Below are 24,318 nucleotides of genomic sequence, written 5' to 3'. Positions count from 1 at the left end.
GAGTGCATTGATTTTGTCACCTGTGTGGAAGAAATGTTTGAATCCTATGCTGTCAAAGCAATGCTTTAAGACCAGTGAGCTACCCTGTACGACAGGAAACTAGGCGAGTCGGTTTCACAAAAGTAGTTTATTGAAATTTTACAATCCTCCCCCCTCTCAGCCTTACGGAAGAGCATGTCATGCTGGCCTGACAATGTCCAAAAGGCGAGGATGAGAAATTACTCTGTACAACATTTTTTTGGAGAAAACTTCACAAATCAGCTGCACTTTTCAGTCCTGGTGCTGGAAAAAAATTTTTTTTCATGTTCTGGTCATAGTTATTGTAGCCATAGTCATCACTTAAACACACCTAGTCTTCCCCTCTTTAAAACAATAAAGGAAAATAAAACATTAGACTGATCTTGGATCGGGTTGGTGAAGTCAGTGAAGGGCACAGGATTACCAAAACATGGTGTAACTGGGAACAGTGACTCTGAACCTGGCAGCAGGTACCAGCAAAGCAAGATGGCTGAGGGGGAAAAAACAAAAAACAAAAAACAAATCGCAGGTTGAGACAGGATTTCTCTAGTATTTTCACACATCAATCCAAAACGAAACAGAATCCATAAGCCACTAACAACCTAAAAGACTGAGAGAAACAAAATATAAAGCTTTGAACTTTACATATTTGTAATATTTCTCTTTTATTAGATATTTTCTTTTAAGTAAATTGCTCATGCCATATTAAACAGACACAAATCACACGCAAGTCACCTGGCCGGCGGCTCAGAGTCTGTCTGCTTGCGGACACACTCGAGATAGATGCTACAAAACAAAACCTTTAATATCACCGCTGTCACATCCTAACAAAACCACGGCTAGGTGGTAGCATGAGGAGGGAGGCCGAGAAGAATGCAATTGCATAGCAATTTAATGGTCGACTCGTTATCTCGCCAGGCACAGGTACAGTGCCTATGCTCCCAGCGGGGCCCAGATTCATGACTAACCCTAAAAGCACTAGACGAGCGGTCACGCAGCACTGCCTGGGTCAGCCCCAACGCCGGCTACTGCACAACTCCACAAGAACCTACACGTACGTTGTATTTGACTGGATCTCATTACTCAGAGTCTCTCCTTCTCCTTCCTGCTTGGTTAGTGGGTAAAAGGGTGGTTCAGTAAAATCAGTGGGGGGTGGGGTGGGGGGGTGAACAGAAGGGGAGATTAAAATGTTTGAATGTAAACAGGCACTCGACCCCTTCCTTTTCTCTGGCACACCTGGGCTCTCTCTTTGAAAGAAAAAGGCCTACTTTACATCCAACTCTAACCACAACATAGAGTTCAACCTTGGAATGTCAACAGCAGCAGTTGTCATAGCAATCTCTCTTTTTGCTCGCGCTCTCTCTCTCTCTCTCTCTCTCTCTCGCTCGCTCGTTTGCTCAGCCTGGCTGGGGGTCACTGCAGGTCGCGGTCCTCCAGGTATCTGTACTCAAATGTGAAGCCCTCCTTCTTCCTCTGGCCCCACTTTTCATAGTCGAAGTAAATATACGTGCCCTGCGGAAACAACAGCAGCCTAAGACAGCGCCCTCTTATGTCCCCTTAGGGTAAAATCACCCAGCTAACTGGGAAAATGTGTTTGCTACCTTCAGAACAAAGCCAGCAATTCATAAAATGGTTTACATCAGGGCTACAGTATAATGCCCACATATTAACAATAACATAAGATTAAATGTTTATTTGTTCAACAGCAAAAACATTCATTTTTCAATTTATTTTTCATGTCATTGGCTGACAAACTTAAAAAAAGGATCAATTAAGCAAAACAAAAACCAACATTAGAACATAACACTCCCTTGAGGGTCTGTGAGGGACCGTCTGGGCACTCACCTGCTCGAACTCATCAGTGATGGTTTTGGGTTCCTCGTGCCTTTGGAACCACATCATGTACTTGGTGTGGAACCTCCATGACTGCTTCTTCAAAGCTTTTGCTGACAGATATTGTGCCTTTGTGCCCTGACAGAGAGAGATGCATGTTCACTACTCAGGGGTACAGGCTCCTAATGAGGGAGTTCTGGATCATAGGGACGTTTATATTCTCTGAGTTATTATTGAAGCACAAATGTAGACAAAAAACCCCCCCAGATATGACTGTTAGTCTACAGATAGGACACTTACATACTGACCAATCACTTTGGCCGGCTTTGGCCAAACACACACACACACACACACACACACCTCTAAGTAGTAGAAAATGAAGAAGAGGGTTTCGGTGGACAGTCTCTGGTAGAACTCTATGGAGTCAGAGTGCTGGGGTGGCACCTGGTGGTGGAAGGGCAGTGTGGGGCAGGGGTTCCTCATGAGGTACTGCCTGGGGGAACAGAGTTAGCGAGAGTCAGCCCAGCACCCTCTCTGTAGCACGGCCGCACACGCGCTATAAGTGCGGCTTAGGCACACGCCATCGCCCCCCGTGTGTTCATGTATGGGCGGGTACCTGATCCTCTCAGAGTCGGATGGGTGAGGCATGTGTGTCCAGGCTGCCTCCTGCATTGCCTGCTGGTAGAGCTGCTCTTTTGAGAGAGGGGTGGGGCCTAGAGGACACGCCCCCAGAGAGGGCGGGAGGTTGACCTCAGTCACAGCAGGCTGGGGGGCCGGGGGTGGCCCTGCCGGGGCGGATGTTCCAGAAAACAAACCTGGAGTTAAATCTGAGACAGAGAAGAAACATTTAAACCTTTAATTAAGAGACGCTTTTGGGGCCTTCTTTCATTTATATTTAAAACAAGCTACTATAAAAACCACCACCACCACCACCACCACGGTCAGCAGTTTTATTGGACATGTATATGTGTCCCCCCTGAAAACAACTCCCTCTAGGTCCCTAAACCAAGGCAAGCCACATGCATGTTGGCTGATCTTGCTGGTCTTGAATCAACACTGCAGGGATATTACTGTACATTCCTGTGTCCACAGACCTGCTGGTTAAGGGATATGGCAGGTGATGTCACATGAAATAGTGTGCACCGTAAAATACAGTACCTCGGTCACTTAGATGAAGTGACGGGATTTGTCCATCCAGGCCTGATCCCAGAGCTGCCCTCTCGGCCATGGCTTTGAGAGAGCTGAGAGCCTCTGGACCCTGTAAGGGGAGTCAGAGAGCGATAGGATTAACCCCCCCCCCCCCACACACACACACACAAACACACACACACACACGGTGACAGGGGTTAGCCACACACAGAGAAACAGAGTGCAGACTGATACGTAGAGGCTAATTAGAACGCGAGACGCTGGACTGCTATTTTCAGCAACACAAGAGGTTTAGGGTCCAAACCTTGATGGCTTCAGTGCTGGGTGTGTAGGAGTGCGGCCCGTTGAGCAGACTCCCACCACCAGGGGTACTGTCTGAGAAAGGAGGTGATTGGGAGGAGGGGGGCAATGTGATGGAACTCAACAGACTAGGACCATTATCCAGACTACAGGAGACGCAAAGAGAGAGAGAGAAAGAAAATGTGTAAGAATGACCAAAACATCATAAAAATATATGATATTTAAAATATATTTAATTTTCATTTTATATTTAAAAACAATATTTTTTACATACTGATTGGTCGAGGAGCTGCTGGAGGAGGGCTGGCTCGTCTGGGATTGGTTGGCGTTGCTGAGGCCGGAGTCTGGGTTGCTGTCGGCCACCACAGCACTGTAAGCAAGAGGGTCTGCAGAAAAACCCCAGACACACATTAGCGAGAGCTAACCTGCTAACCCAGGTCGATTACACAGAGACCTGCCTTAAAGCTTACGTTAGACAGCTTGATTGCACAAAGGCCTGCTTTAGAGACTTATACTAGACGACGTCATGATTATAGAGACCGGTAGACAGAAGAGAACAGATCCAAAGGTTATCAGCACTCACTCGTGCCGCCGTTCTGTTTGACGACACTGGGGGGTCTGGCAGGAGCCACGCCCCCGGCAACGACTCCTCCGGGTACCACACTGCCTCCATTCCCTCCTGACATGCCCAGAGCTGTGCCACCCCCCGGCACTGTGCCCACGGGGCTCATGGATACCTGCGTGGGCGTCTGCAGTGGGTTCTGCCCGGGAACCAGGCCTAGCATGCCCCCATGCCCAGGGCCGGATCTCAGCAAACTGAGCCCAGGCCCTGTGCTGTTATTGGCCGAGCCTGCACTCACTCCCGCCACGCCCCCGCTGCTAGTCCCCATGGGTCCACCAGGGGCGCTGCTTGCCGTGCCGACCGCAGCTGCCTGAGCGTAAGGGGCGGGCGTGGAGCCTGACAGAAGGCTTGCCACGGTGCTGTGGGGGCCGGCCGTGCCCGCCTGGCCCGGCCCAGGCATCGGTGCCGTCCCACCGCTGCTGGTGACCACCATGCCGGCCTTGGTCACAGCCGGGCCAGAGCCCGGCGCCGTCTGGCTCTGGGAGCTGGAGACAGCCAGACCCGACACGCTGCAGGTGGGAAGGGAGGGTGTGGAGGGAGCAGGGAGTGTGGCGTGGCCCGGCGGGCTGGGCGCGTTGTTGGAACCCCCCGAGGAGGAAGACGATGAGGAGGAGGACGAGGAGGAGGACGACGAAGACAGCTTGGCCTGGGCCTGCGGGGGGTGCTGCTGCACGGCGCTGCTAAAGCTGCCCAGCAGACTGTTGGCCCCAGAGACTGCCGCCGCACCCCCAACGACGGTAGCCATGGACACGAGGGAAGAGGAGGAGGAGAACCCTGAAGACGCGGAGGAGGAGAAGGAGGAGAGGGACGGATTGCCGTTCTTGACGGGAGACTGAGACAGGAGGCAGGAGAGAGTGGCAAAAAGGTGGTGAGTGCATCGTGAGAACCGCACCGTCCAAAATTCACGTGATCGAACACAGCAAACACTATACTTATCCCACCTGATTCACTTCACTGTCTGTTGATCTCCCTCTTTTCTTCTCCTCTTCAGAATTCTCCTAACACACACCAAACAAACACACACCACAACACACACACACCAGAGAGGACAGAAGTTGCTCAGAGAAAGTTCTGGAAAGAGAGCTGGAAGGAGAGAGGCCGAAGGGCTTACAGTGGTGCCTGTAGCTGGAGATGGTGGGATGGGTGAGGATGACGTGGTAGAGGTGGGAGTGCTGCTTGATTGGAGAAACGGCTCCTCATCGTTGTGTCCCTGTGGAGAGGTGGCCATCAGAGACGATGCTAGAGCGAGAAAGAGAGGGAGGGAGAGAGAGAGAGAACAGCCATACTCAACTCCAGATGGAATTACCTGAACTCAAGCACGATTCGAAGGCCTTCCTCGGCTCAGGCCACGATATATCCTCCCTCAGTCAAACACACACACACACACACACACACACACACTTACGGATGTCCTCCAGGTCCAGGTCATCGTAGAGGAACTCATTCTCCTCGAAGTCAGGCTCCTGTGACGAGTCGATGTAGTATTCCACGTCATCTTTGATCTTATGGATGGCCTCCACCTGTACCGAGTCGTTGTCCAGCATCCTCAGGATGGTCTCCAGCATGCGGATGTGATACCGGTGTCTGTCGATCAACCTCTTCAGCTCCTCTATGCGGTCCTGTTTCTACACCACACGCACGCACGTGCACGAACGTACACGCCAACATGCACACACGCAGCTCAGTGCAATGCCCCGGGCCTCTTGCGTCAGGCCTGATTTTACACGCATCCTGGGTGACGTGCTGTGACTTGGTGTGGCGGGACATGAGAACGTGGTACAGTGAAGGAGGGAGCACGATGGCACAGCACGAGGACGGCCCTGGGAGAGGCAGGCACTGCGGCGACAACTCACCTCCTTGTCTCCTTTCTTCTTCCTCGTCTGAACAGAGAGAGACTCCACCTCACTCTCGAACTGGTCCACCTGCATGTTTAGTGTGTCGATTGTATTCTGCAAGCGGCAGAGAGAGGGTGAGTGCAGGGCTCACGCAACACCCCCCCCCCCCGTATTCGAAGAGGAACGGGAAAGTGGCTCACCGTCAACCACTGTTCAGCCTCCTCCTTCTCCTTCTGGGCAGGGTCCACCTTCTGAGCCAATCCCAGTCCCTCCTTAGAGTACGCCTTCGTCTTGGTCTCCCTCTCTACCACCTTGAAACGCTCCATTTGCTGAGGAGAGACATGAGTGAGAGCTTGGTAGATGTCTATGAACAGCACAAGCATGCGCCACAAGTAATATGCTTTTATGTGCACTTAGGCTGTGGGTCAAGGGTACATCTGGCTACGGTGTTAATGTTTTTGTCACTGCAGGTAGCGGAGGTTACAAACATTGCTTCAGCCAGAGTGGTCGGGACGGTCACATGAGCTACACAAATCAGACTAGGCCTATGCAGCATGCTTCTTATTTGCTGTTATATTACTGGCCTTCACAATTTGCAAAGCTTACTGCAAACCTAATATGAAGGAACATTATCAGATTGCAGTACTTTTGTCTATATCATCTAGCTCCAGGTTAGACCAGCGGAAAGTTATGCGCCAGAAGAATGTGCTGTATGGACCCTTGGTATTCTGTTCTTACCGTCTCAATGAGTTTGCGATTTTCCACTAGCTGCCGTTTGTCTTTGATTTCATTGGATGCCACCCATGTCTTAATCTGGTCACGCAATCGCTGCAAGATGAACGTATAATGCACTGGTTACACGGACAGCACTGAGAGTAACATACAGTTTCCGTTCACACACATTTGGCCTGCACTGATCTGTCCAGACCAGCAGACAGGAGTGTCTTTCATAAGTGAGTGGTGACAATGAGCAATGACCAAATGATTGCAGAAAAAAAACATCACCAGCTGGAGGTAACATAGCACACCTGCACCTAAGAGACAGACAGCTGTGCTGTATTTAAATGTTTCTCACCTGGAGCTTTTTAATCTCTTTCTTGAGATCTGCTTCATATTTCTCCTTCTGGTTGGCATTTGCTGCATTGTGAAGCTGTGAAGTACATTCACATGCAGATTATGTCACTTCCAAACATGGAATTATACAGCCGATATGCAACCTGTTGTTTTTTGTCATTCTGGCAACAGAACTCCTTTATAGAGAAATCTCACCTTTTGCCAAATGTCTTCAAACTGCTCCACACCTTCTGCGACTTTTTTCAAACATCGATCTATTTCACCTGTTTGTGTATGGATATCACAAGATTCAGTTCAGACAGACTGTTGTGTCAGTTTAAAGAATCACGTCAGTCGATAAGCGTATAAACATGAGGATACACAACAGGTATTATACAGCTCTGTTCGTAATGCTTTCACCTTGGAGTTTTCTCTTGTCAGCCATGGCTTCGCTACGATACTGTCTTCATACCTTCTGCCACTGCTGAAAGAGAGTAATAATAAATTAGTAGTTCATCTTACATATCGGCGTGTTAACCTGTATTATAGTCCATATTAGGCACACGGAGAAAGCTACTACAAACTTAATCTTATTATAAAGACTCAAACAAAAATGTAATAATTTAAAATGTATACGAGTTGATTGCTAGCTTTGTACCTAACGCGCAAGATTTACTACACTAGCTAATTTACATAAATATTCCTGTAGTCAGCTAACTAGCTAGCATAACTAACTAGCTAATTCGCAACTTGTGCAGTAAACAAGATAGCTGGTTATTAAGCTTAAGTCATTTTGCAACAAGTGTATAGCACTAAAGACATCGTTATGTAAATTTTGAACGACGTTACTTAAAAAAATCGATATCTTTATAGCAACATCGTAAGATCCTCAACACAAAACGTTAGCCCACCGTGTTTACGTTGTCAGTTAACCTAGCCTAGCTAACTGCCAAACTATTAGCTCTGACATTTTCCCGTTGGATTGCCAACAGATCACCGATTCTCGGAGCAATCCGTTATGTAACTAGAATGTAATTAATTCGTCAAATCAATCACGGTGCATATGAATCGAGCTAAAAATTAATATAAAGTGATGATGATCTGGCTAACGATGGAGCTTCCAGGACAGGTAGGTTAGCTAACGCTAAACCAGCTATGCTAACGCTACCTAGCTAGCTTGCAGAAGAGAGAGCTGTTTTAATACATAACCTATTAAAACTCTGTTCATTTTAAAATGCACATGTATCCTCTACCTTTCTTCAAATATGTGTGATTCGTTTATATCGCTTTGAAGCCACAATAAAAAAAAATCTTCGAGAACTCTTTACTTCAAATTTTCACTGTTTTCTTCTCGTCAAATCTCCTCGGCACATTAAAGATGGACGTGAGGCCCCGCCTCTCCATGACGTCAACCCGCGTAGCGGAAGTGATGTTCTCAATGGAAGGAATGAATGGGCTCGGGACACAAGCTATCGTTCGGAATTCGGATTCGTTACAAGAGCCGTAACATCCTTAGATTAGTCTGCGTTGTGACAGGGTATATTTGTACTAAGGATTATTTCACCATTTTTTGAAAATGTAACTAGGCAAAAACTCGTGTTCATTTTGTAGTCCAATCTCGCGAACTACATATCCATTGCCGCAACCGGGCAGACGTATTGGCAAATCTGGTAGCGCGGTTTCATCCGGGCTTTCTTGACTGTGTCCCTCTACCAGTTATGTAGCTCTTTAGCTACACAAATACATTTGCAGGACATTTAAGTGCCTGATCAAAGCGTAGGATTTTTTAGTAAATATAAAAAGCAGAGGACATCGCCAAGGAGCACTACAAAGCGACCGCGCTACCATTGCGAGATAGCGAAGATTAAGCCACACTCCGACGAGGGCTGGGCTGTAGAGCGGGTATTTATAGGAAATGTAGTTTTTTAGATGATTATTGCGGCAGAATCAGCAAAAATGACTACCTACAACGTAGAATAGTGGTCGAAAACATTTAGCGCAACAACACGTGTCGCAAATTATGTATACAAGCTTTAATTCGGAGGTCAATGGAAAACCAGGTGAGTAAAAAATGTCTGAAGTGTAATGACTAGAGCAGCCCAAAACGAGAGTGACAGCCTCGACCCTATTTTGTCGTATCGGCCTCTAATCCTTTTCAGTTTTGTGATTGGATAGAGTTTGCAGTCACTCATTTCTTTTATGTCATTGGCCCAGATATTGGGTGAAAGGTTATATTTACGGAAAAAAAGATTCCCTGAGTTAGTAATTATGGACAAGTATATCTAGATGTGTGAAATTAAACTAGGATTAACGTAAATACGGATAGCAGTAGATTGTTAGCATGTTTGCCCTTAGTTGAACATTGATCGGGAAATATTGACAGGTTAGTAATGTTAATAGGCGAACGCCTCCGAGCCCTTAGTATTGGGTTGTTCATCTGTCACTCAAATAATTCAACCCTGATTGGTGGAGAGTCCCTGAATTACAGCGCTGCTGCCAGGGGCAGAAAGACAGAGTCTCGTCGCGGGGAAACAATCGTGAGGCAAGTTATTTGTTGTTGACCAGTTTACTGTATTTTGCATCTATGGCATTAACGTCAAATCCTAACGCCCGACGGTTCGTTTTGAATGAACGAACTATAAGATGCTGAAGTTGTAACCTGGAAATTGTGTTTATTATGGCATCAGTTTGCTGCCATCCAACTCGGGAGCGCAACTAGGCTAGCTAGCGAGACGTATAGCTGGTTATTCTAGCTAAGATAACCGCTAAGAAGCTCACAAGTGTCAGCTAACACATATAGGTTATGTTATGTTATTATGTTATGTATGTTACTGGCTATAAATGTGACTGTTCTTCGCAAGACAAATGTTAACAGTTGGTGGCAAATTACTAGCTAGTTATCTTAGTTTGTTTTGTCGAATTCACTTAGGAACAGTAGCGTGTGGGTATAATCAGCAACTCTTGCTAACCTAGCCAGCCTACAAACTAACTGGGTTTATTAGTTAGTCAGGTTGCTAGTTGTCTAGCTTTAGCTGGGATCGATAACAAGCCACGTTTTAACGGTTTAGTTAAATTGCTTCGTAGAACGGAGTTTGTGTGATTTAGCTAGATGTTATTTTGCTCGCTGAGAGGATCTTTAACGGCTCCTTATAACGGACCGCTGTGTAACTTGCCTTTCTTGTGAGACCGTTGTTGAGTCCTCACCTGGTTTTGTGTAGGTTATATTGGGTTGCCATGGCATGTGACCTAGGTTATATTCTGTTGTATTGTCTTCAAATGTCTTTGTAAACTGGGGAGCTAGTTAGTAAGCTACGATGTTTTAATCCCCTTGAAAGAAAACTATCCTAGTATTTTTGAAGTAACTAAGAACCTTTTTAAATAAACAGAATACTGTATGATGTGTTGGTATTCTGGGGACAGAGAGGTGCAGTTGAATTATCTCTGAACTAGGATCGCTTTCCTTTTATGGCCACGTTGAACTTTGTTTCATCTTGATCCCTTTTATTATAGCCCTCCAGGGCAAATGTCTGCTCAGTTAACTAGTGAGTAATTACTGGAGAATGCCTATGTATGAGAGGAACAATTCTTTGTCGATGTAAAAAAAAAATTTTTTTTTTTGCTGTAATGATTTTTTTGAGAATGGGCAGCAGAGAATGCATTTTTCCCCGACATTTGGCAGACATTCTGAGAGTTGGAGTTGCTTTGCAAACGGTGTCCCCACCCAGTATTTCAAGGACACGAGGTACAACAATGAGCACGAGCCCGTGAGCGCTGTTTTTAAAAACCCAGATCCGTGGAGGTCGCCCAGATATTGATTTCGTCTGCATCCAGCAGATCGGCGAGAACAAGACCCGCCGGAGCGATTTTTCTGTCGCTTAGTTATATCGATCGGTCAAAAAACAAACAAAGCGCAAAAAAAATTTCCAAACTCCATCAAAATGTTGAAATATGCTACGCACGTATGCGTCTCTCGTTTGATAGAAAACCTAGGTGTGCGCGTGTAAGAATTACGAGTTTAGGCTTAAAATCTGTGATTTCTCCACAAGGCAAGCAGCAGACTGCAGTGCACAAATTGTGACAAAAATACTACGTCAACTATCTGGAAAACATCAACTATTCAACTGTGCCCAGACAGTGGGATGCAGGTGTCAGTCGTGAGTGGGCACGCGCTGAGTTCGTGCGGCTCGACGTTGGTCATTAGCCTTTTTGTCCCAATTTGGAATCGAGGCCTCGTGACCGCGTCGCGTTCCACCGCCGTCTCCGCTTCACTTCTGCTTACGCTCGTGTATGCTGAGCTTTGCGTTTGGACCGCAAGATCAGCCCTCCGCTGCCCAGTCAGTTGTTGTCATGCTCCGAGAGACGGTCCGCCTCGTGTCTGTTAAACTTGCTGACTCACATCTTTGATATACGTCATAACTGTTCTTTTTTTTTTTTTATAACTGTTCATGGGTCAACTAGACACTTGATACCAAAAGAATATGCTGCACATTGACTTATGTTTGTTATATTTATGCTTCTTTCTGTTTGCCTTTAGGACATCCCTGAAGTTAAATGTGTAGGAGGGATTACGGAGAAAAACTGTCATGACATAGTACTCTTCCCCCCACTAACCCTCTGTTTTCTTTCGGAGCTAGTGTGTTTTTCTCTGCTGTTGAAGAATTCTGGGACTTTAATGGATTATAAATCTTGGATTTTGTGGCATGTGTCAGTTGGATGACTAAAGATAGAATGTAACCTATAATTGCTACATTTGCAGACAGAGACAGGAGCAGAAGGCCATCATCCCACAGACTGATGATTTGAAAGGGAAGGCAATTATACTGGATTAGACAAGAATCTTTAGTGTTGACACTGAAGTTTCATTAAAGGGTATTCACCTTGCACTGCTGAGAGAATCCTCTACCCTACCCTTAGAGAAACATTCTCTGTGTTCCCATTTGATATCCCTGAATTGTTTTTCATAGGTTAAATAATTTATGTCTTAAGTGGTGTTTTAGTATAACTTGGTTTTACATTTTCTGACCTCAAGACAGCGGGCGTTGTTGAGCAGCTACCTAATGTCTGCACTGTGTTTTGATATCATTTGCAAGCAACACTAACAAGATTATTTTAACAGGCTGATATAAGAAAGTCATGTTCAAGTATTTATATCCTTCACAACAGATAGTCACTTTTTCTTTGTCGGATTAGACAATTATTTTTAGACTTTGCGAAGCCTTTCAGAGCATTGCAAAGGTTGTGGTATTTAAATGTGCGACATCCAGTGAGCTGTAGAGAGCTGACCAGCGGCCTCCAGGATTGTAGAGTTTTTTAATGCGACGTGCACATCACGCATGATGGCACAGTGGTGTCGGGAAGAAGACCGAGTATTATTGCTTCAAGCAGACAGGATTGAGAGGTGTGGTAGTGCTATCAGTGATGGATACATCTGCTGCCTTTTTATGCATTTTACTTGTTTCAATTTCTTTTAATTCTTGAAGATGATTTATTTTTGACTAGACAGTCTGGTTGTTTGAAGCTAAGTGAGTTCACTTGCAAGCCTGTACAGGGGTTTTAAAAACTGATGAAAGCGTGAACCTTCATCTGCTGCCTCAGACTACTGCACCCATCTGCTTTTCCATCCTGACCTCACTTGACCACTAACTCCGAACTCTCTGCATGACCCACCGGAGCTGCCTCTTTCCTCTCCCTACGAATATCCTGCTGTGAACATGCGCTCCCCAGGGCCCCAGAGCCCCTCCCCGTCTCCACCCCCAGACCCGCCCCCAGGCATGGCCCAGGAAGCCCTGCTGCATGGGCAGTTTGCAGGCTGGAGCAGTGGAGGAATTGGAGGTGGGGCGGGCGGGGGCAGTGGTTCAAACGGCAGCAGCTCCCCCAGCACACCTACAGGGGTGTCCTTGCCCCTCAGCCCCGCCTCGTCCAGCTACGCCCTCACCCTCACCCCCACCCACATCCACATCCAGCGGCTGTCTCCACGTCCGGGCAAGGCCTCTTGGCTGCAGCTGCCGCTGGCAGAGCTGACAGGGTGTAGCTGCCCACGTGCCCCTGCACCTCCACTGCTGGTGCTCTACTGGTACCCACCCAGGCGACGCAGGAAGGGTGTGTCCAGGCGCCGAAATGTGCATGCCTACCAGGCTGAGAGTCGCACCGAGGCGGAGAAGTGGAACGCAGCTGTGCATTGTCTGCTGAGGGGCCTGGATGTCAGCGCCACTACAGGTGGGTGCGTGTGTGAGCGTGCACGCACGCGCTTATGCTCATGCTTGCTCGGAAACAGCCGTGACCAAACGGCCGTGACACCCATTCGGTCCTTTGCCAGAGCAGACAAATGTAGGAAATGTTTGTTATGCTTGGTCATCCTTAATTGTGTTTGCCTTGATCAGGACTAACCAAGCACAAGCCATATGTGGCCATAAGATGCTTAGACAGGCTAATGCTGGTCGTTCTTGAAATATCATGAAATCTGTTCAGAATGAACAAACATCCACCAAATCCTGTGCCAAACCCTTAGTGCATTCATTCTTACAGGTCTCTGAAACAATGCAGTGCACTGAATTCGGCGGTGTGTGTGTACGTGCGCATGTGTGTGTGAGAGAGAGAGTTGTTGATTTTATTTCATAGTAACAGTTGCTGGTGGCTTAAGAATGCTTTTTGAAAACTACAGGACGATGTTAGCATCTTTTGGTTTTCCTCTCTGCTGGTCTCCTCACTGCTGAGCTCAATCCACACTGCTATAGCCCACAGTCATACCTACTGGATTGTTTCACAGGAAACTTTGACTCCTAGATTATAGTGCAGTCAGCCATATCACACATGGGTTTGTGTTTTGTGTGTGTCCAGGCTTGACGTTATCAGTCTAACTGTGTATCCTTTGTCGTGTGTGTGTGTTTTATGTTTTGCGCGCGCACACACACACACGCACGCACTGCCTGCTAGGCTGTCACTCGCAGTGGGAGAGGGATAGGTCCCACTCGCAGGGATAGGTCTGCCACTCGCAGCGGGAGAGGGTCTGGGTCTGCCACTCGCAGCGGGAGAGGGTCTGGGTCTGCCACTCGCAGCGGGAGAGGGTCTGGGTCTGCCACTCGCAGCGGGAGTAGGGTAGGTCTGTTACAGCGGGAGTGGGTTTGGGTCAAATCTCCACAAGCCTCTCTGAGCAGGACAGACAATGCAGCCTACCTGTCTGTCTCGCCCTGTCTGTCATTCTGTCTGGCGCACTCACACAGACGGCGCCAAAAGAAACAGTATCTCACTGACCTTGTCCCTGTATTTTCAGCCTCACTCCCACACCCAGGCTGTAAAGGATAGAGAAGAACTTTACCCCCTGTTTTGCTTATTGTTTTGTTTTTTTCTCTTTTTATAGTTTGCTTGTCTGCTTTTTGTTAGTTTCTTTTAATTTTCAGCGTTTTCCAGTCTTGTTTGGGGTTAGTGTGATTAAACTGTGTTCAGACAGATTTTGGATCTAGTTACTATAGTTTGTATATGAGACCATTTGTTTATTTGTTTGTTTTCTTTCTCTCCTCTGTTTAGAATTTAGCAAAAGCATGCTGCCCCGCCCTCGTCGTCTGCTGCTATTGGTCAACCCATTCAGTGGGCGGGGTCAGGCCATGGACTGGTGTCAAACGCATATCCTGCCGATGATCAGAGAAGCCAACATCAGCTACAACCTCATACCCACAAGTACGACCGACTGGTTCAGTGAAATAGCAACTCTTCCTCTAGCCGACATGCTCCGTCCTGCGTCTTACTGAATGTAGTCCGTGCTGAGATCCAGAATGGTCCCCGGGGAGCTTAGCCTTTTCTATTGATCAGTTTGATCTTCCACTGAAAACATTAGTGAAATCTAACCTTTCACTGAGTGACGTATTCGGACAAATAAAAAAAATAAAATAAAGGCTTTACGAACAATGAAGATGTCAAGACAGTTATGACGAGATGGCGACTGGCTCTTTGAGCAGGGCAGTGATGCAGCAATTCCACACCTGAATAAATGCTCAGTGACACAGTCCAGCTTTAGTAGGGGCCTCCCATTCCATTCCCAGCTCCTCCTGGTAGCCCAGCCTCTTCCCTGCCCCTCCCGTTGGCCTCCTGTTCCCCCACTCATACCATTTACCCCACCCATCCGGTGCTGGTAATGCAGAGGTGCCAGTAATGTGGTGCAAAGTAAATAGTTTTGCCATCACTGATCAGATTTCACTGACCTCTTTTCACAAATGTACAACATTTGTGTAAGCAGTGGAAGACCAAACTGTTGAACATGTACTCATGGTGCGTAGAGGAATGAATCTACAGCGCATCTAATGTCTACGACATCTGTAGCATCCAGGCCAGGGAATGTGCAGTTCCTCACCCCCTCAGACCGCTGACTCAGCAGGTTTAGAGAGACAAACCCCTGTGTCACTTAGCGTTTCACCTGGTAGAGTGAGGTGCTGGCAACACCAAGGCCAGGGGTTTGAATCCCAGGCAGCACACACTGTAATACTGATTAATATGTAAATCGCTCAGGACAAGGCCGTCTGCCAAATGCTAAATTTGAAAATATAAATGTCACCTGCCACTACTTCAGTTAATGATTGCAAGTTATTCAAGAGCTTTATGGCATATAAATGTATGTCGTTAGTGAATGCTGGGTGCCAGACATATGTGAATTATTATTATAATGTGAAAAGTGAAGTGTTTAAAGGACTCTTAGGTTTGTACCCAGACTCATGTTTTAAGTTCTTACTGAATTTAGGGTAATGAAGAGTGAATCACCCATTTATTACTTTTATGACAATAATGTTGTCTTCTTTAAAACTTCAATGAATCTGAAAAGCTAGGACCTAGTTGCTGACTGCTACTCAGCAAAGAAAAGGTCAGAGAGAGCCCCGCCTCCCCCCCTTGGGAGCTCCCCCAGTGGGTGCAGATGCCAAGGTTGTTTTTCTATTGCCATAGAGTACCCGAGCCATGCCCGTGAGCTGATGAGGGAGATTGCTCTCCGTGAGTGGGATGGTATCATCATCGTCTCTGGAGATGGGCTGCTGCATGAAGTGAGTGACGGCCCAGTGCAACTCTGCATTATAGTATAGTATAGTTCTTTTATGACAGCATGGATCTGTCCTACAGTATAGTTCTATACTAAACTGTAGCACTAACGCTACACAGTAAATCCATGAAGGAAAAACCAGATAACGGAACACAAACAGAAACAAAAGACAAATTGAAACATGGAGATAACACCAGAAAAGGAACTGTAACCCACCAGCACAGAGAGGCTTACAGTACAGAGATGGCTACAAAGCATCACTGCGCTCACTCGCTGCATCCTCTAGTGGTCATTACTCCGCAGTGCAGAGATGACCGACATTTACTTCGTCCTATAGTATAGCTCTGTTCCACAATGTAGTTCTTTTAATCCGTTATAGCTCTGTAATCTAGTATAGCTGTAATACAGTACAGATCTGTCCTGCAATGTAGCATATCTGCCCCACATATATTGTTCATGGTATAGTCCTGTCCTATGGCTTTGTGAGTATTTCGAGCCATTGTTCTTGTTGTCTTTTATATCAACTACAAAAGCTTTTATAGCTTTTACAAATTGATATATTTAATTATATTAATTATGTAATTTAATTATGATATATGGCTATATATTGAACTATATAATGATGGGTATTACTGTATAATAAATTATTAAAAGTTCTAAGGATTCTAGGATATTTTGGATCATTTTAAAGACCATCATTGACTTTTAATAACTGACATTTAATAATAAACAGTTTGTTTCCATAAGTGGAAATGTCTGGCATTTAAATTGGACCTAGTTTGTATTTAAAACAAATCAGGTAAAAATCAAGTTCTTTACACATAACCAAACAAATGACTACATCTTGGACCCATTTTAAACATAAGATTTAAATATCTTGTTTATAAAATATCTAGTTTATTTTTATAAGACAAAACCTGTTTTAAACCAAGAAAAACATTATTATTGTTATAGATCTGTCTTTCTATAAAGGGCTGGTAAAGCACTAAAGCTTGGTGGGTGTAAATTGTCTTGGGACAGCCTGTGTCTGATGGCCTGTGTCTGACCTCTTTCTGCTAAGCTGTATTTAACCCTCTACCCCCCCACCCGTGTGCTTTTTAATACATAGTTATACAGACACTGAAGGGTCTGTGATTCGCTACTTCAGTCTGTTTCACACTTGAAAACACTTTGAATTAGATGCACTACTACACATTATGTTTTGTGTACTGCTGTGTGCCTCTGTGTGCTGGTAGTCTTCAGAGGAGCAGCATGACTAAATGTTTCTCTCTCCATGCAGGTAGTTAATGGCCTCATGGACCGGCCAGACTGGGAACAAGCAATAAAAACACCTGTGGGAATATTGCCCTGCGGCTCTGGAAATGCCCTGGCCGGCTCCATCAACCACTACGCAGGGTAGGATACCTCAATTCACCTCTGACCTCACGTGTCCCCATTACACCGCACTCCTCACCTCACCTGTCCCCCATCACACAACGCACCTGTCTCCATCACACACTCACTCCTGTGAGTGTCAGATATGACACCTGACAAATTTGTTGACCCGTGTGTCTGTCAGATATGACATGTGCCTTCGGGAGCCACTCCTCCTCAACTGTTGCTTCCTGCTTTGTCGGGGTGGCATCAGACCCATGGACCTGGTCTCTGTGACAACAAGCCCCTTAGCATCCTCCTCCTCGTCCAATCAGAACGGCCATCCATCCACGTCCACGAGGTTGTTCTCCTTCCTGTCAGTGGCATGGGGCTTTGTGTCAGACGTGGATATTGAGAGTGAGCGCTACCGGGGACTTGGCTCCGCCCGCTTCACCCTGGGAACACTGGTGCGACTGGCCTCTCTGCGCTCATACCGGGGCCGCCTGTCCTACCTGCCCCCCGCCGTGGTGGAGCCCGCCCCCGACTCCGCCTCCCAGCCCTCGCGCCGGCTTCTCTCCCGCAGCATCACGGAGGGCCTAGAGGGCTTCTGCCGCACGCCCATCCACCGCACCTGCTCTGACATGGGCATCAGTGAGCAAAGGAGCCTCAGCAAGAGTGACCGGGAGCGAGAGAGGGAGGAGAGGAGAGAGCGGGCACGAGGGACCGGCGTCGTCAGGGCCAGCAGCCTCGCTGAGGACAGAGAGAGGGAGATGGAGGCAGAGCAGAGGATGGAGAAAATGTCGGGGTCCAGCTCAGAGTCCAACGAAAGACAGGAGGGAGACGGGAATGAGAATGAGTCCGCGGATGGGGAGGACGAGGAGGAGGACGAGGGGCGGCAGAAAGAGAGGGAAAGGGAGATGGATATGAGGGAGGGATACGGTGTGGAGGAAGGGAAAGAGGCAGAGGAATGCGAGGAGAGTACAGCAGACACGCCTCCAGACCCGAGATGGACACTTCGTAAAAACTCTGCCCCCTCCACTCAGCTCGTCAATGCCTTTTTCAGCCAGCCAATCAGCGCGGATTCCGAGCAGGACGTAGCGATGGAGGTCGATGGGCAGCAGAACGGCAGCTATTTCCAGCGAGAGACGTATCTTCTGGACCCGGGGCGTGAGCGTGCGCTTACCATCTCCTCCCCCTTCCGCCAGTCGCCGTTCTCATACAAACCAAAACTCCCGGACCAGAATCAGAACCGGAGTCCTTCAAGGCCCCGCCCCATCTCCCTCCTCCAGCACGCACACTCCAAATCCCTCCCTCCCAAATTCCCCCCACTCTCTCTGTCGCAGTCACCTATGCCCCCGTCCTGCACCTCCCCCCCAAGCTCTGACTACCTGGTTCCGCAGCCCAACACGCCTGGCTCCGCCTCCTTCTGCCCCTCCTCGTCCTCGTCCTTCTCCTTTGACCTGGCCAAGCCTGCTACGTCTCACTCCTCCCTCTGCCCACCCCCTGATGATGACCTGCTGCCCCCTCTGGACCAGCCCCTGCCCACGCGGGACTGGGTGACCATCGAGGGCGACTTCGTCCTGGTGCTGGCCATTTACCAGTCGCACCTGGGCGCAGACCTTCTGGCTGCTCCGCACGCACGCTTCGACGATGGCCTGATCCACCTGACGTTTGTGCGGGCCGGGATCTCTCGGGCCACCCTGCTGCGGCTCTTCCTGGCCATGGAGAGGGGCGCCCACCTCGGCCTCAGCTCGCCCTACGTCAGCCACGTGTCTGCACGGGCCTTCCGCCTGCAGCCGCTCTCAGCCCGCGGGACCCTCACCGTGGACGGGGAGCTGGTGCCCTACGGACCCCTGCAGGCACAGGTAACCACCACAGGGCCTGACGACAGCAGATTGACACCAAACGACTTACTCGCGTGATAAAATGTGGAGTGCATTTCATCATTCTGTCTCTCTGTGTGTGTGTGTGTGTGTGTGTGTGTGTGTGTGTGTGTGTGTGTGTGTGTGTGTGTGTGTGTGTGTGTGCGCGCGCGCGCGTGTGCCTTCTCTCCCCTTAGATACATCCTTCAATGGCCCGTCTCATTGTAGGAGACTCTGGGGTGAAGATCACCAGGTTCTGACCTTGGGGGATTTAAACAAGAGGGGATTATTGTACACTGTCCACATTACAAGCGCTATCCACGTCTGCGGAGTGGAATAGCCAACAATTGCAATAACTTGTTTACTGGAATTTCCTTGAAGGAATCACTTAATTGAGCTACGTGTGCCCAGATTACCAATCCATGTAATGAAGGGGTGGGTATGTGCATCTGTGTATGTTTCTTTAGCTTCCCCAAGACTGCAGCATGGACACACAAAGGTCTGGAGAAAGGGACCATTTGAATGTGTGCACTGAGTCCGTGCACCAAACATCTACTTTGTGATTGGCTCGAGTGCCAATTCCATAGTGTCCTTGCCTTACTACAGAGAGTTTGGGGGTGGGGTAGAATACTAACACATTCTGATTTGGAACACCTGATGAGCTAGCCACAGCCGTATACAAATGTGGTCCATAGTCTCCATGCATATTCAGTTTTCAACTTCATGTGCAATTCTCCCTTATACTTTCCCCTTTTCTTTAATAATTACAATTAACCGTAAGACCTCATGTAGTTAAAATCAGTTTATTTTAGTGACCGTTGTCTCCCTCCATCCCTTAGGAAGACTCTTCCATATGCATTACTGTGGGACCATTTAGAGACATAATGACTTCAGTTTGGTGTCTTAAGGTTAGGTTTTAAACAGCCTACAACTACAGGATCTAGAACAACAGTCGTGGTGGGGACATTTTATTTAGGTAGCTGCAGGAAACAGTAATCTTATAGATGAGCTGAACAGTTAAACGTGGATATTCTGGTGTATAGTGCATTTGCCAGATTGTCTAAGCAGCATGTAGTGATGTTAATGCAAGCCAGGTCTGTTGCATTTACACAAGATGGTTGCTTGGATTTAATTTCTTTTTTGTTTGTTTGTTTATGAAATGTTAGGAAATGTTGAACCTTTCTTAGAAATAAGCCTTCAAAATCATGTGATGATTATCTTAAAATGGCAGAAAGATTTATATTTACTAAATTATTGCATCTTACTGCAGAGCCTGTTTGAGTGTCTTGAGTGGAAGTTTGAGTGACTTGGTCTCCTGCATTTGAGTGTCTCTTCAGAGTGACTTGCATTTTTTTTTTTTTTTTTAGAATTGGCTTTTGAAAAGCAACCCCCAAGGTAAGGAGAGCCATATAAACCCCGGGTGTCTGACGCCAGCAACGTTATCACGCTCTGGAATTAAACCCGGAGTGTCTGGCTTTTGCCCATAGAGGACTCCCAGCGAGGCTGCTTCTGCCTTAAACCAGGGAGTCCTCATTCTCCCGGCCTCTGTCACCTGGCTGAGGTCTGTTAGCAGCTGCATGAGAGTAACGGTGTGGGCTGGTCTGAGAGCGGGATTAAATACCCCCGTCCTAAATAAACGCTCAACGCTTCCCCCGTGTAGTGCAGTCAGCATGGGTCCATCTGTACAGGAGCGGATTTGAGGCCTGGTGATGGAATCACATATTTGCACTTAGTTGTTTTTGCCTGTTTTCTTTTGGCTAGCTGTGCTTTACAGCAGTGGTATACTACAGTTCTGAACTGCTGTGCAAGATGATAATGCCATTTAAGATGTCTTGTTAATAGATGATTCTATGATGCTTATAATAAAATTGTAATTACTACTAAAATATAATAAATATATAGAGAGAATGTACATTTCATAGTTCTGTATAGTTTAAAATGTTTTGTTTATTCTCATGATTAAATCTAACTGAAAGTCCACCCGATTTCCAGCTTTCTGTTTGGTGTATGTGGTTGGACTTCACTGCTGTTCATGCCAAGTTAATTAGGCTTCCTGTTGGTCCTCTGTAAGGCCTGTACTCCCTCAGCACAGAACACAGGGTCCTGGAAGTCGGGAAAACCTTTATTGAACTCCGTAGGAATGTTGAATAATTATCAGTAAAGGGAAGTGACATTAACACAGCTGTGTATCAGCAGCCTTTCCTGTAAGAAGGCACAGGAGGGGAGTGAAGCAGGGGTGGGGGAGTGTAAGGGCAGTGTGTATCTGGACTCAATGAGGTTGTGGGTGGGAGTGGAGAGGAGTGAGGTAGAGGGTGGATGGAGGGAGGGTGTAGCCAGGGGAGTGAGTTTCAGGGTGATGTGGTAAACAAGGAAGCTGATGTCTCAGACATTCTTCCTCTCCTTCATCTGCCTCTTCATAGCATCCCTTCCCCTTCCACTAATCGGTGCCAGCAAGGACTCAGTAGGTCTGTTATCTCGCCTTCTCTACAGGCTTCCGCTTTCCCTACAGCCCTGCCAAACAGTTTCGCCTCCTCTGTGTCTAACTGTTCAGCAGCATCTAAAAAAATAAACACATTTTTAAAAATCGAAACTGGCTTTATCTGGCCTGGCTACCTTAAAGAGAATGGCGATATTACTATTATTTCTTAATAGGATATGGACAATGCTGACAAACAAATCTACACAAAATGCCATACGTGCTATGTGTAGAATTTAATTATTGGCCCAGTCACCTGGTGTGTAAACACCCTGTAAGTGTGCATGTGCATTAGAACAAGACTAATATTACATTTGTAATATTTCATATTAACAATATAGACTAACCATATTTAGTATAAAAGCGCAGTCCAATCAGAACAATTAACATCGGGCTATTGTATGACTTAAGAAGCAACGTGACTATGTAGGTTGCTCGAGTTCTTGGGTTAGTATTTTATATTTTCGCTAAGCTACATATGCTGTGCTCAAAGTGTACAGTATTCTGATGAAATGTTTTATAACATTGTATGACACGTGGAAGATAATTCGACTTTGAAAGCTGGAATTCGCCAATTAAAGAGACCTTCAGGTTACGTTTCAGCCATTTTAACCCATATATGGTATTTTCCAAAATGGCGTTCCAAACCCGACGTCCTTACAAAGATGGCAGCCTGAGGTGGACGGTCTGGCCACACTGACGTAAAATCCGGTGTCACCTCGACTCCTCCTTTGTCTAGAAACCCCAGGCTTCGCTACCTCCGCCTGGTTATTTATTTATTTCCTTTTTATTTTGTGGGTATTTTATATATCCATCTTATTCCTTAATTGAATGACATTCCAGTCTGATACATATATGCCTAAAAGCAAAGCCCCTAAAATGGATGACCTAGACTACAGTAAGTTATGTCTCATGTCTGGTATTGTTTGGACTAATGTAACACTGGCATAACTAGCTTATGATATGCCGTTTTAATAACGAGGATTAATTATTGATAAATACTTTGCTAGTTTTACTCTTATTGCCGAATTATATTTCTACTCTTGGATCAAGTTGCACTGTTTTGTTCGTTCTTGTTAGATTTACGCGTTAGCTTGGTTAGGTAGCTGGCTAGAAATCATTATAGTTAGCTAGCTAAGCTAAGCTTACCTAATCAGTTATTGATCAGCTTTCGATTGCGTTATCTAATAATGTTGCTATGCTTTCCAGATATATATTTGGGAACTATTATAATCTATCGTTTGAAGAAGCTCGTTGAACTATTTGGGAGGCATGACAAGCACCAAGAAGTAGTTAGCACCTTGAGTTCCAGTCTTTGGACAGCTCGACTGGATGGTCCAGAAGCACCTGGCATTTCTGTCTCTTTAGCTGTCTGTTAGCTAGACATTTTGGGGACGGGGGGACTTCGTTGTCTTCTATTTCAGAGATTAACCTGGCATTTAAGTACTAATGAGAGATATTCGGAGATTTTTGTAGGTACACTGTTTAGGACAGCTACTAAAGCATGCGTATGTTTGCCATCCTATCTCGATGGGAGCATGCTGGATTCTTCAGAGCCTCGGTTCCTCTCAAGGTTTCTTCCTCCTGCCACTAGGGAGTTTTTCCTTCTAACTGTCCATTAGGGGCCCGAGCCCGGACCCCTAATGATTTGTGACAAAACCTGTTGTTAAAAGCTCTTTAAATGTAGGTGAATATATCATGTATATCTGTGCATAATCAGATACATTTGAATTTAACCTTTGTGCACTCGACTTTCCAGACGAATGCTGTTTTATTTCCAAACTTGGTAAACAATATTCACAAAATTGACATTAAGATGTTTCAGAAAAACGAAATGTAAAAAAAAAAAAAAAAAAATCAAAAAAAAAAATCCAAACTTTTCCTTTTCCTTGGCTGTCTACCCTAAAGGAAATGGAGAGAGATTACACCTTCAGACCCAACAGCAGACCCAGAAATTACTGTTCTTAGGCTACTACGATTATTTTTTTAGAGGACATGGACAATGCTGACAGATAACAAGTCTATACCAAATGTATAGAATCTAGCTAAAGTGAATTTCCTGTCCCAGTCCCCTGGTGTTTAAACAACTTGTAAGTCATCAATAAGCATTTACTCAATAAAATCTAACCATTCGATTGCGTTATCTAACAATGTTATGTTATATTTTCTAGATTTATATTTGTGAGCTATTATAAGTTATCCGTTGAAGAAGCTCATCAAACTAATTGGAAGGGAAGACAAGTAACTAGTTAGCACCTTGAGTTCCAGTCTCTTGACAGCTTGACTAGATGGTCTAATTTACAAAACTAATGTTAAGATGTTTCAGGAAAAAATGAACCCACAACCTTTTTTATTTCACATATTTTGGCCCATATTTTGACCCATATTTTGGCCCATATTTTGGTTTATTTCTGTTGTACATAATTGTTAATTAGCTTATGGACACTTAAAATCACAGGCCCATTTAGATGAAAGCAAACACACATCCCAACATTCCCAATTTCCCTACAGCTTTCCATGATTGGAAATCCTCATGTCTATAGTAATGTAGTGAGTCACTAGTCACTGGCACAGTTTTGTGGTTACTATTGGTTTGTTCTCATTCGCCATCAACTACGCAGGCAGGCCTGCGGCTATTACTTTTGTATATCAGGTTAAACAAGTTGGACATGTGTTGTTATTTTTATACATCAGGTTGAAGAAGATGGACATGTTACCTCGTAAATATCATTCACAGTCCCAGTTCACTCTATGTGCCCAATGCACTGTGTGTTTCCATACCCTCTCCTGAACAGAAT

The 24,318-nt window shown here is 46.2% G+C and overlaps 3 protein-coding genes across 5 annotated transcripts in view; 2 read left to right on the top strand and 1 right to left on the bottom strand.

The window, feature by feature from the left end:
- Positions 1-108: 108 nt before the first annotated feature.
- cnot3a (CCR4-NOT transcription complex, subunit 3a) lies at positions 109-8,204 on the bottom strand. 3 transcript variants are annotated; one of them, XM_035531041.1, is made up of 18 exons: positions 8,064-8,204; positions 7,231-7,294; positions 7,027-7,094; positions 6,833-6,907; positions 6,496-6,585; positions 5,958-6,086; positions 5,776-5,871; positions 5,328-5,547; positions 5,034-5,161; positions 4,864-4,920; positions 3,884-4,754; positions 3,575-3,686; positions 3,305-3,446; positions 3,010-3,109; positions 2,468-2,678; positions 2,212-2,344; positions 1,864-1,989; positions 109-1,530 (listed from the first exon to the last, which is right to left on the bottom strand). In XM_035531041.1, exons 2-18 carry the CDS (start codon positions 7,253-7,255, stop codon positions 1,432-1,434), a joined length of 2,682 nt encoding a protein of 893 aa, XP_035386934.1. In that variant the 5' UTR covers positions 7,256-7,294; positions 8,064-8,204; the 3' UTR covers positions 109-1,431. The 3 variants fall into 3 exon arrangements, with proteins under 3 accessions (XP_035386934.1, XP_035386935.1, XP_026858940.2); XM_035531042.1 differs by having other exon boundaries at positions 5,328-5,541; XM_027003139.2 differs by having other exon boundaries at positions 7,231-7,291.
- Positions 8,205-8,272: 68 nt separating this feature from the next.
- On the top strand, positions 8,273-21,029 carry sphk2 (sphingosine kinase 2). The gene is made up of 7 exons (XM_027003124.2): positions 8,273-8,870; positions 11,345-13,026; positions 14,335-14,484; positions 15,739-15,833; positions 17,109-17,224; positions 17,388-19,047; positions 19,242-21,029. The coding sequence occupies exons 2-7, from the start codon at positions 12,522-12,524 to the stop codon at positions 19,302-19,304; spliced, it is 2,589 nt and encodes an 862-aa protein (XP_026858925.2). The 5' UTR covers positions 8,273-8,870; positions 11,345-12,521; the 3' UTR covers positions 19,305-21,029.
- Positions 21,030-22,251: 1,222 nt separating this feature from the next.
- Positions 22,252-24,318, top strand: part of si:dkey-283b15.4 (cytohesin-2) — an 11,996-nt gene continuing 9,929 nt past the window's right edge. The window contains exon 1 of the mRNA XM_035530901.1: positions 22,252-22,418. Coding sequence (XP_035386794.1) covers positions 22,352-22,418 — 67 coding nt within the window. The 5' untranslated portion in view covers positions 22,252-22,351. The remainder of the gene's footprint in view (positions 22,419-24,318) is intronic.

The sequence above is a fragment of the Electrophorus electricus genome, chromosome 10, assembly GCF_013358815.1.
Source record: "Electrophorus electricus isolate fEleEle1 chromosome 10, fEleEle1.pri, whole genome shotgun sequence".
In the NCBI taxonomy this organism is placed as follows: domain Eukaryota; kingdom Metazoa; phylum Chordata; class Actinopteri; order Gymnotiformes; family Gymnotidae; genus Electrophorus; species Electrophorus electricus.
The sequence above is the reverse complement of the archived record's forward strand: the minus strand, read 5'-3'. Positions and strand labels throughout refer to the sequence as shown.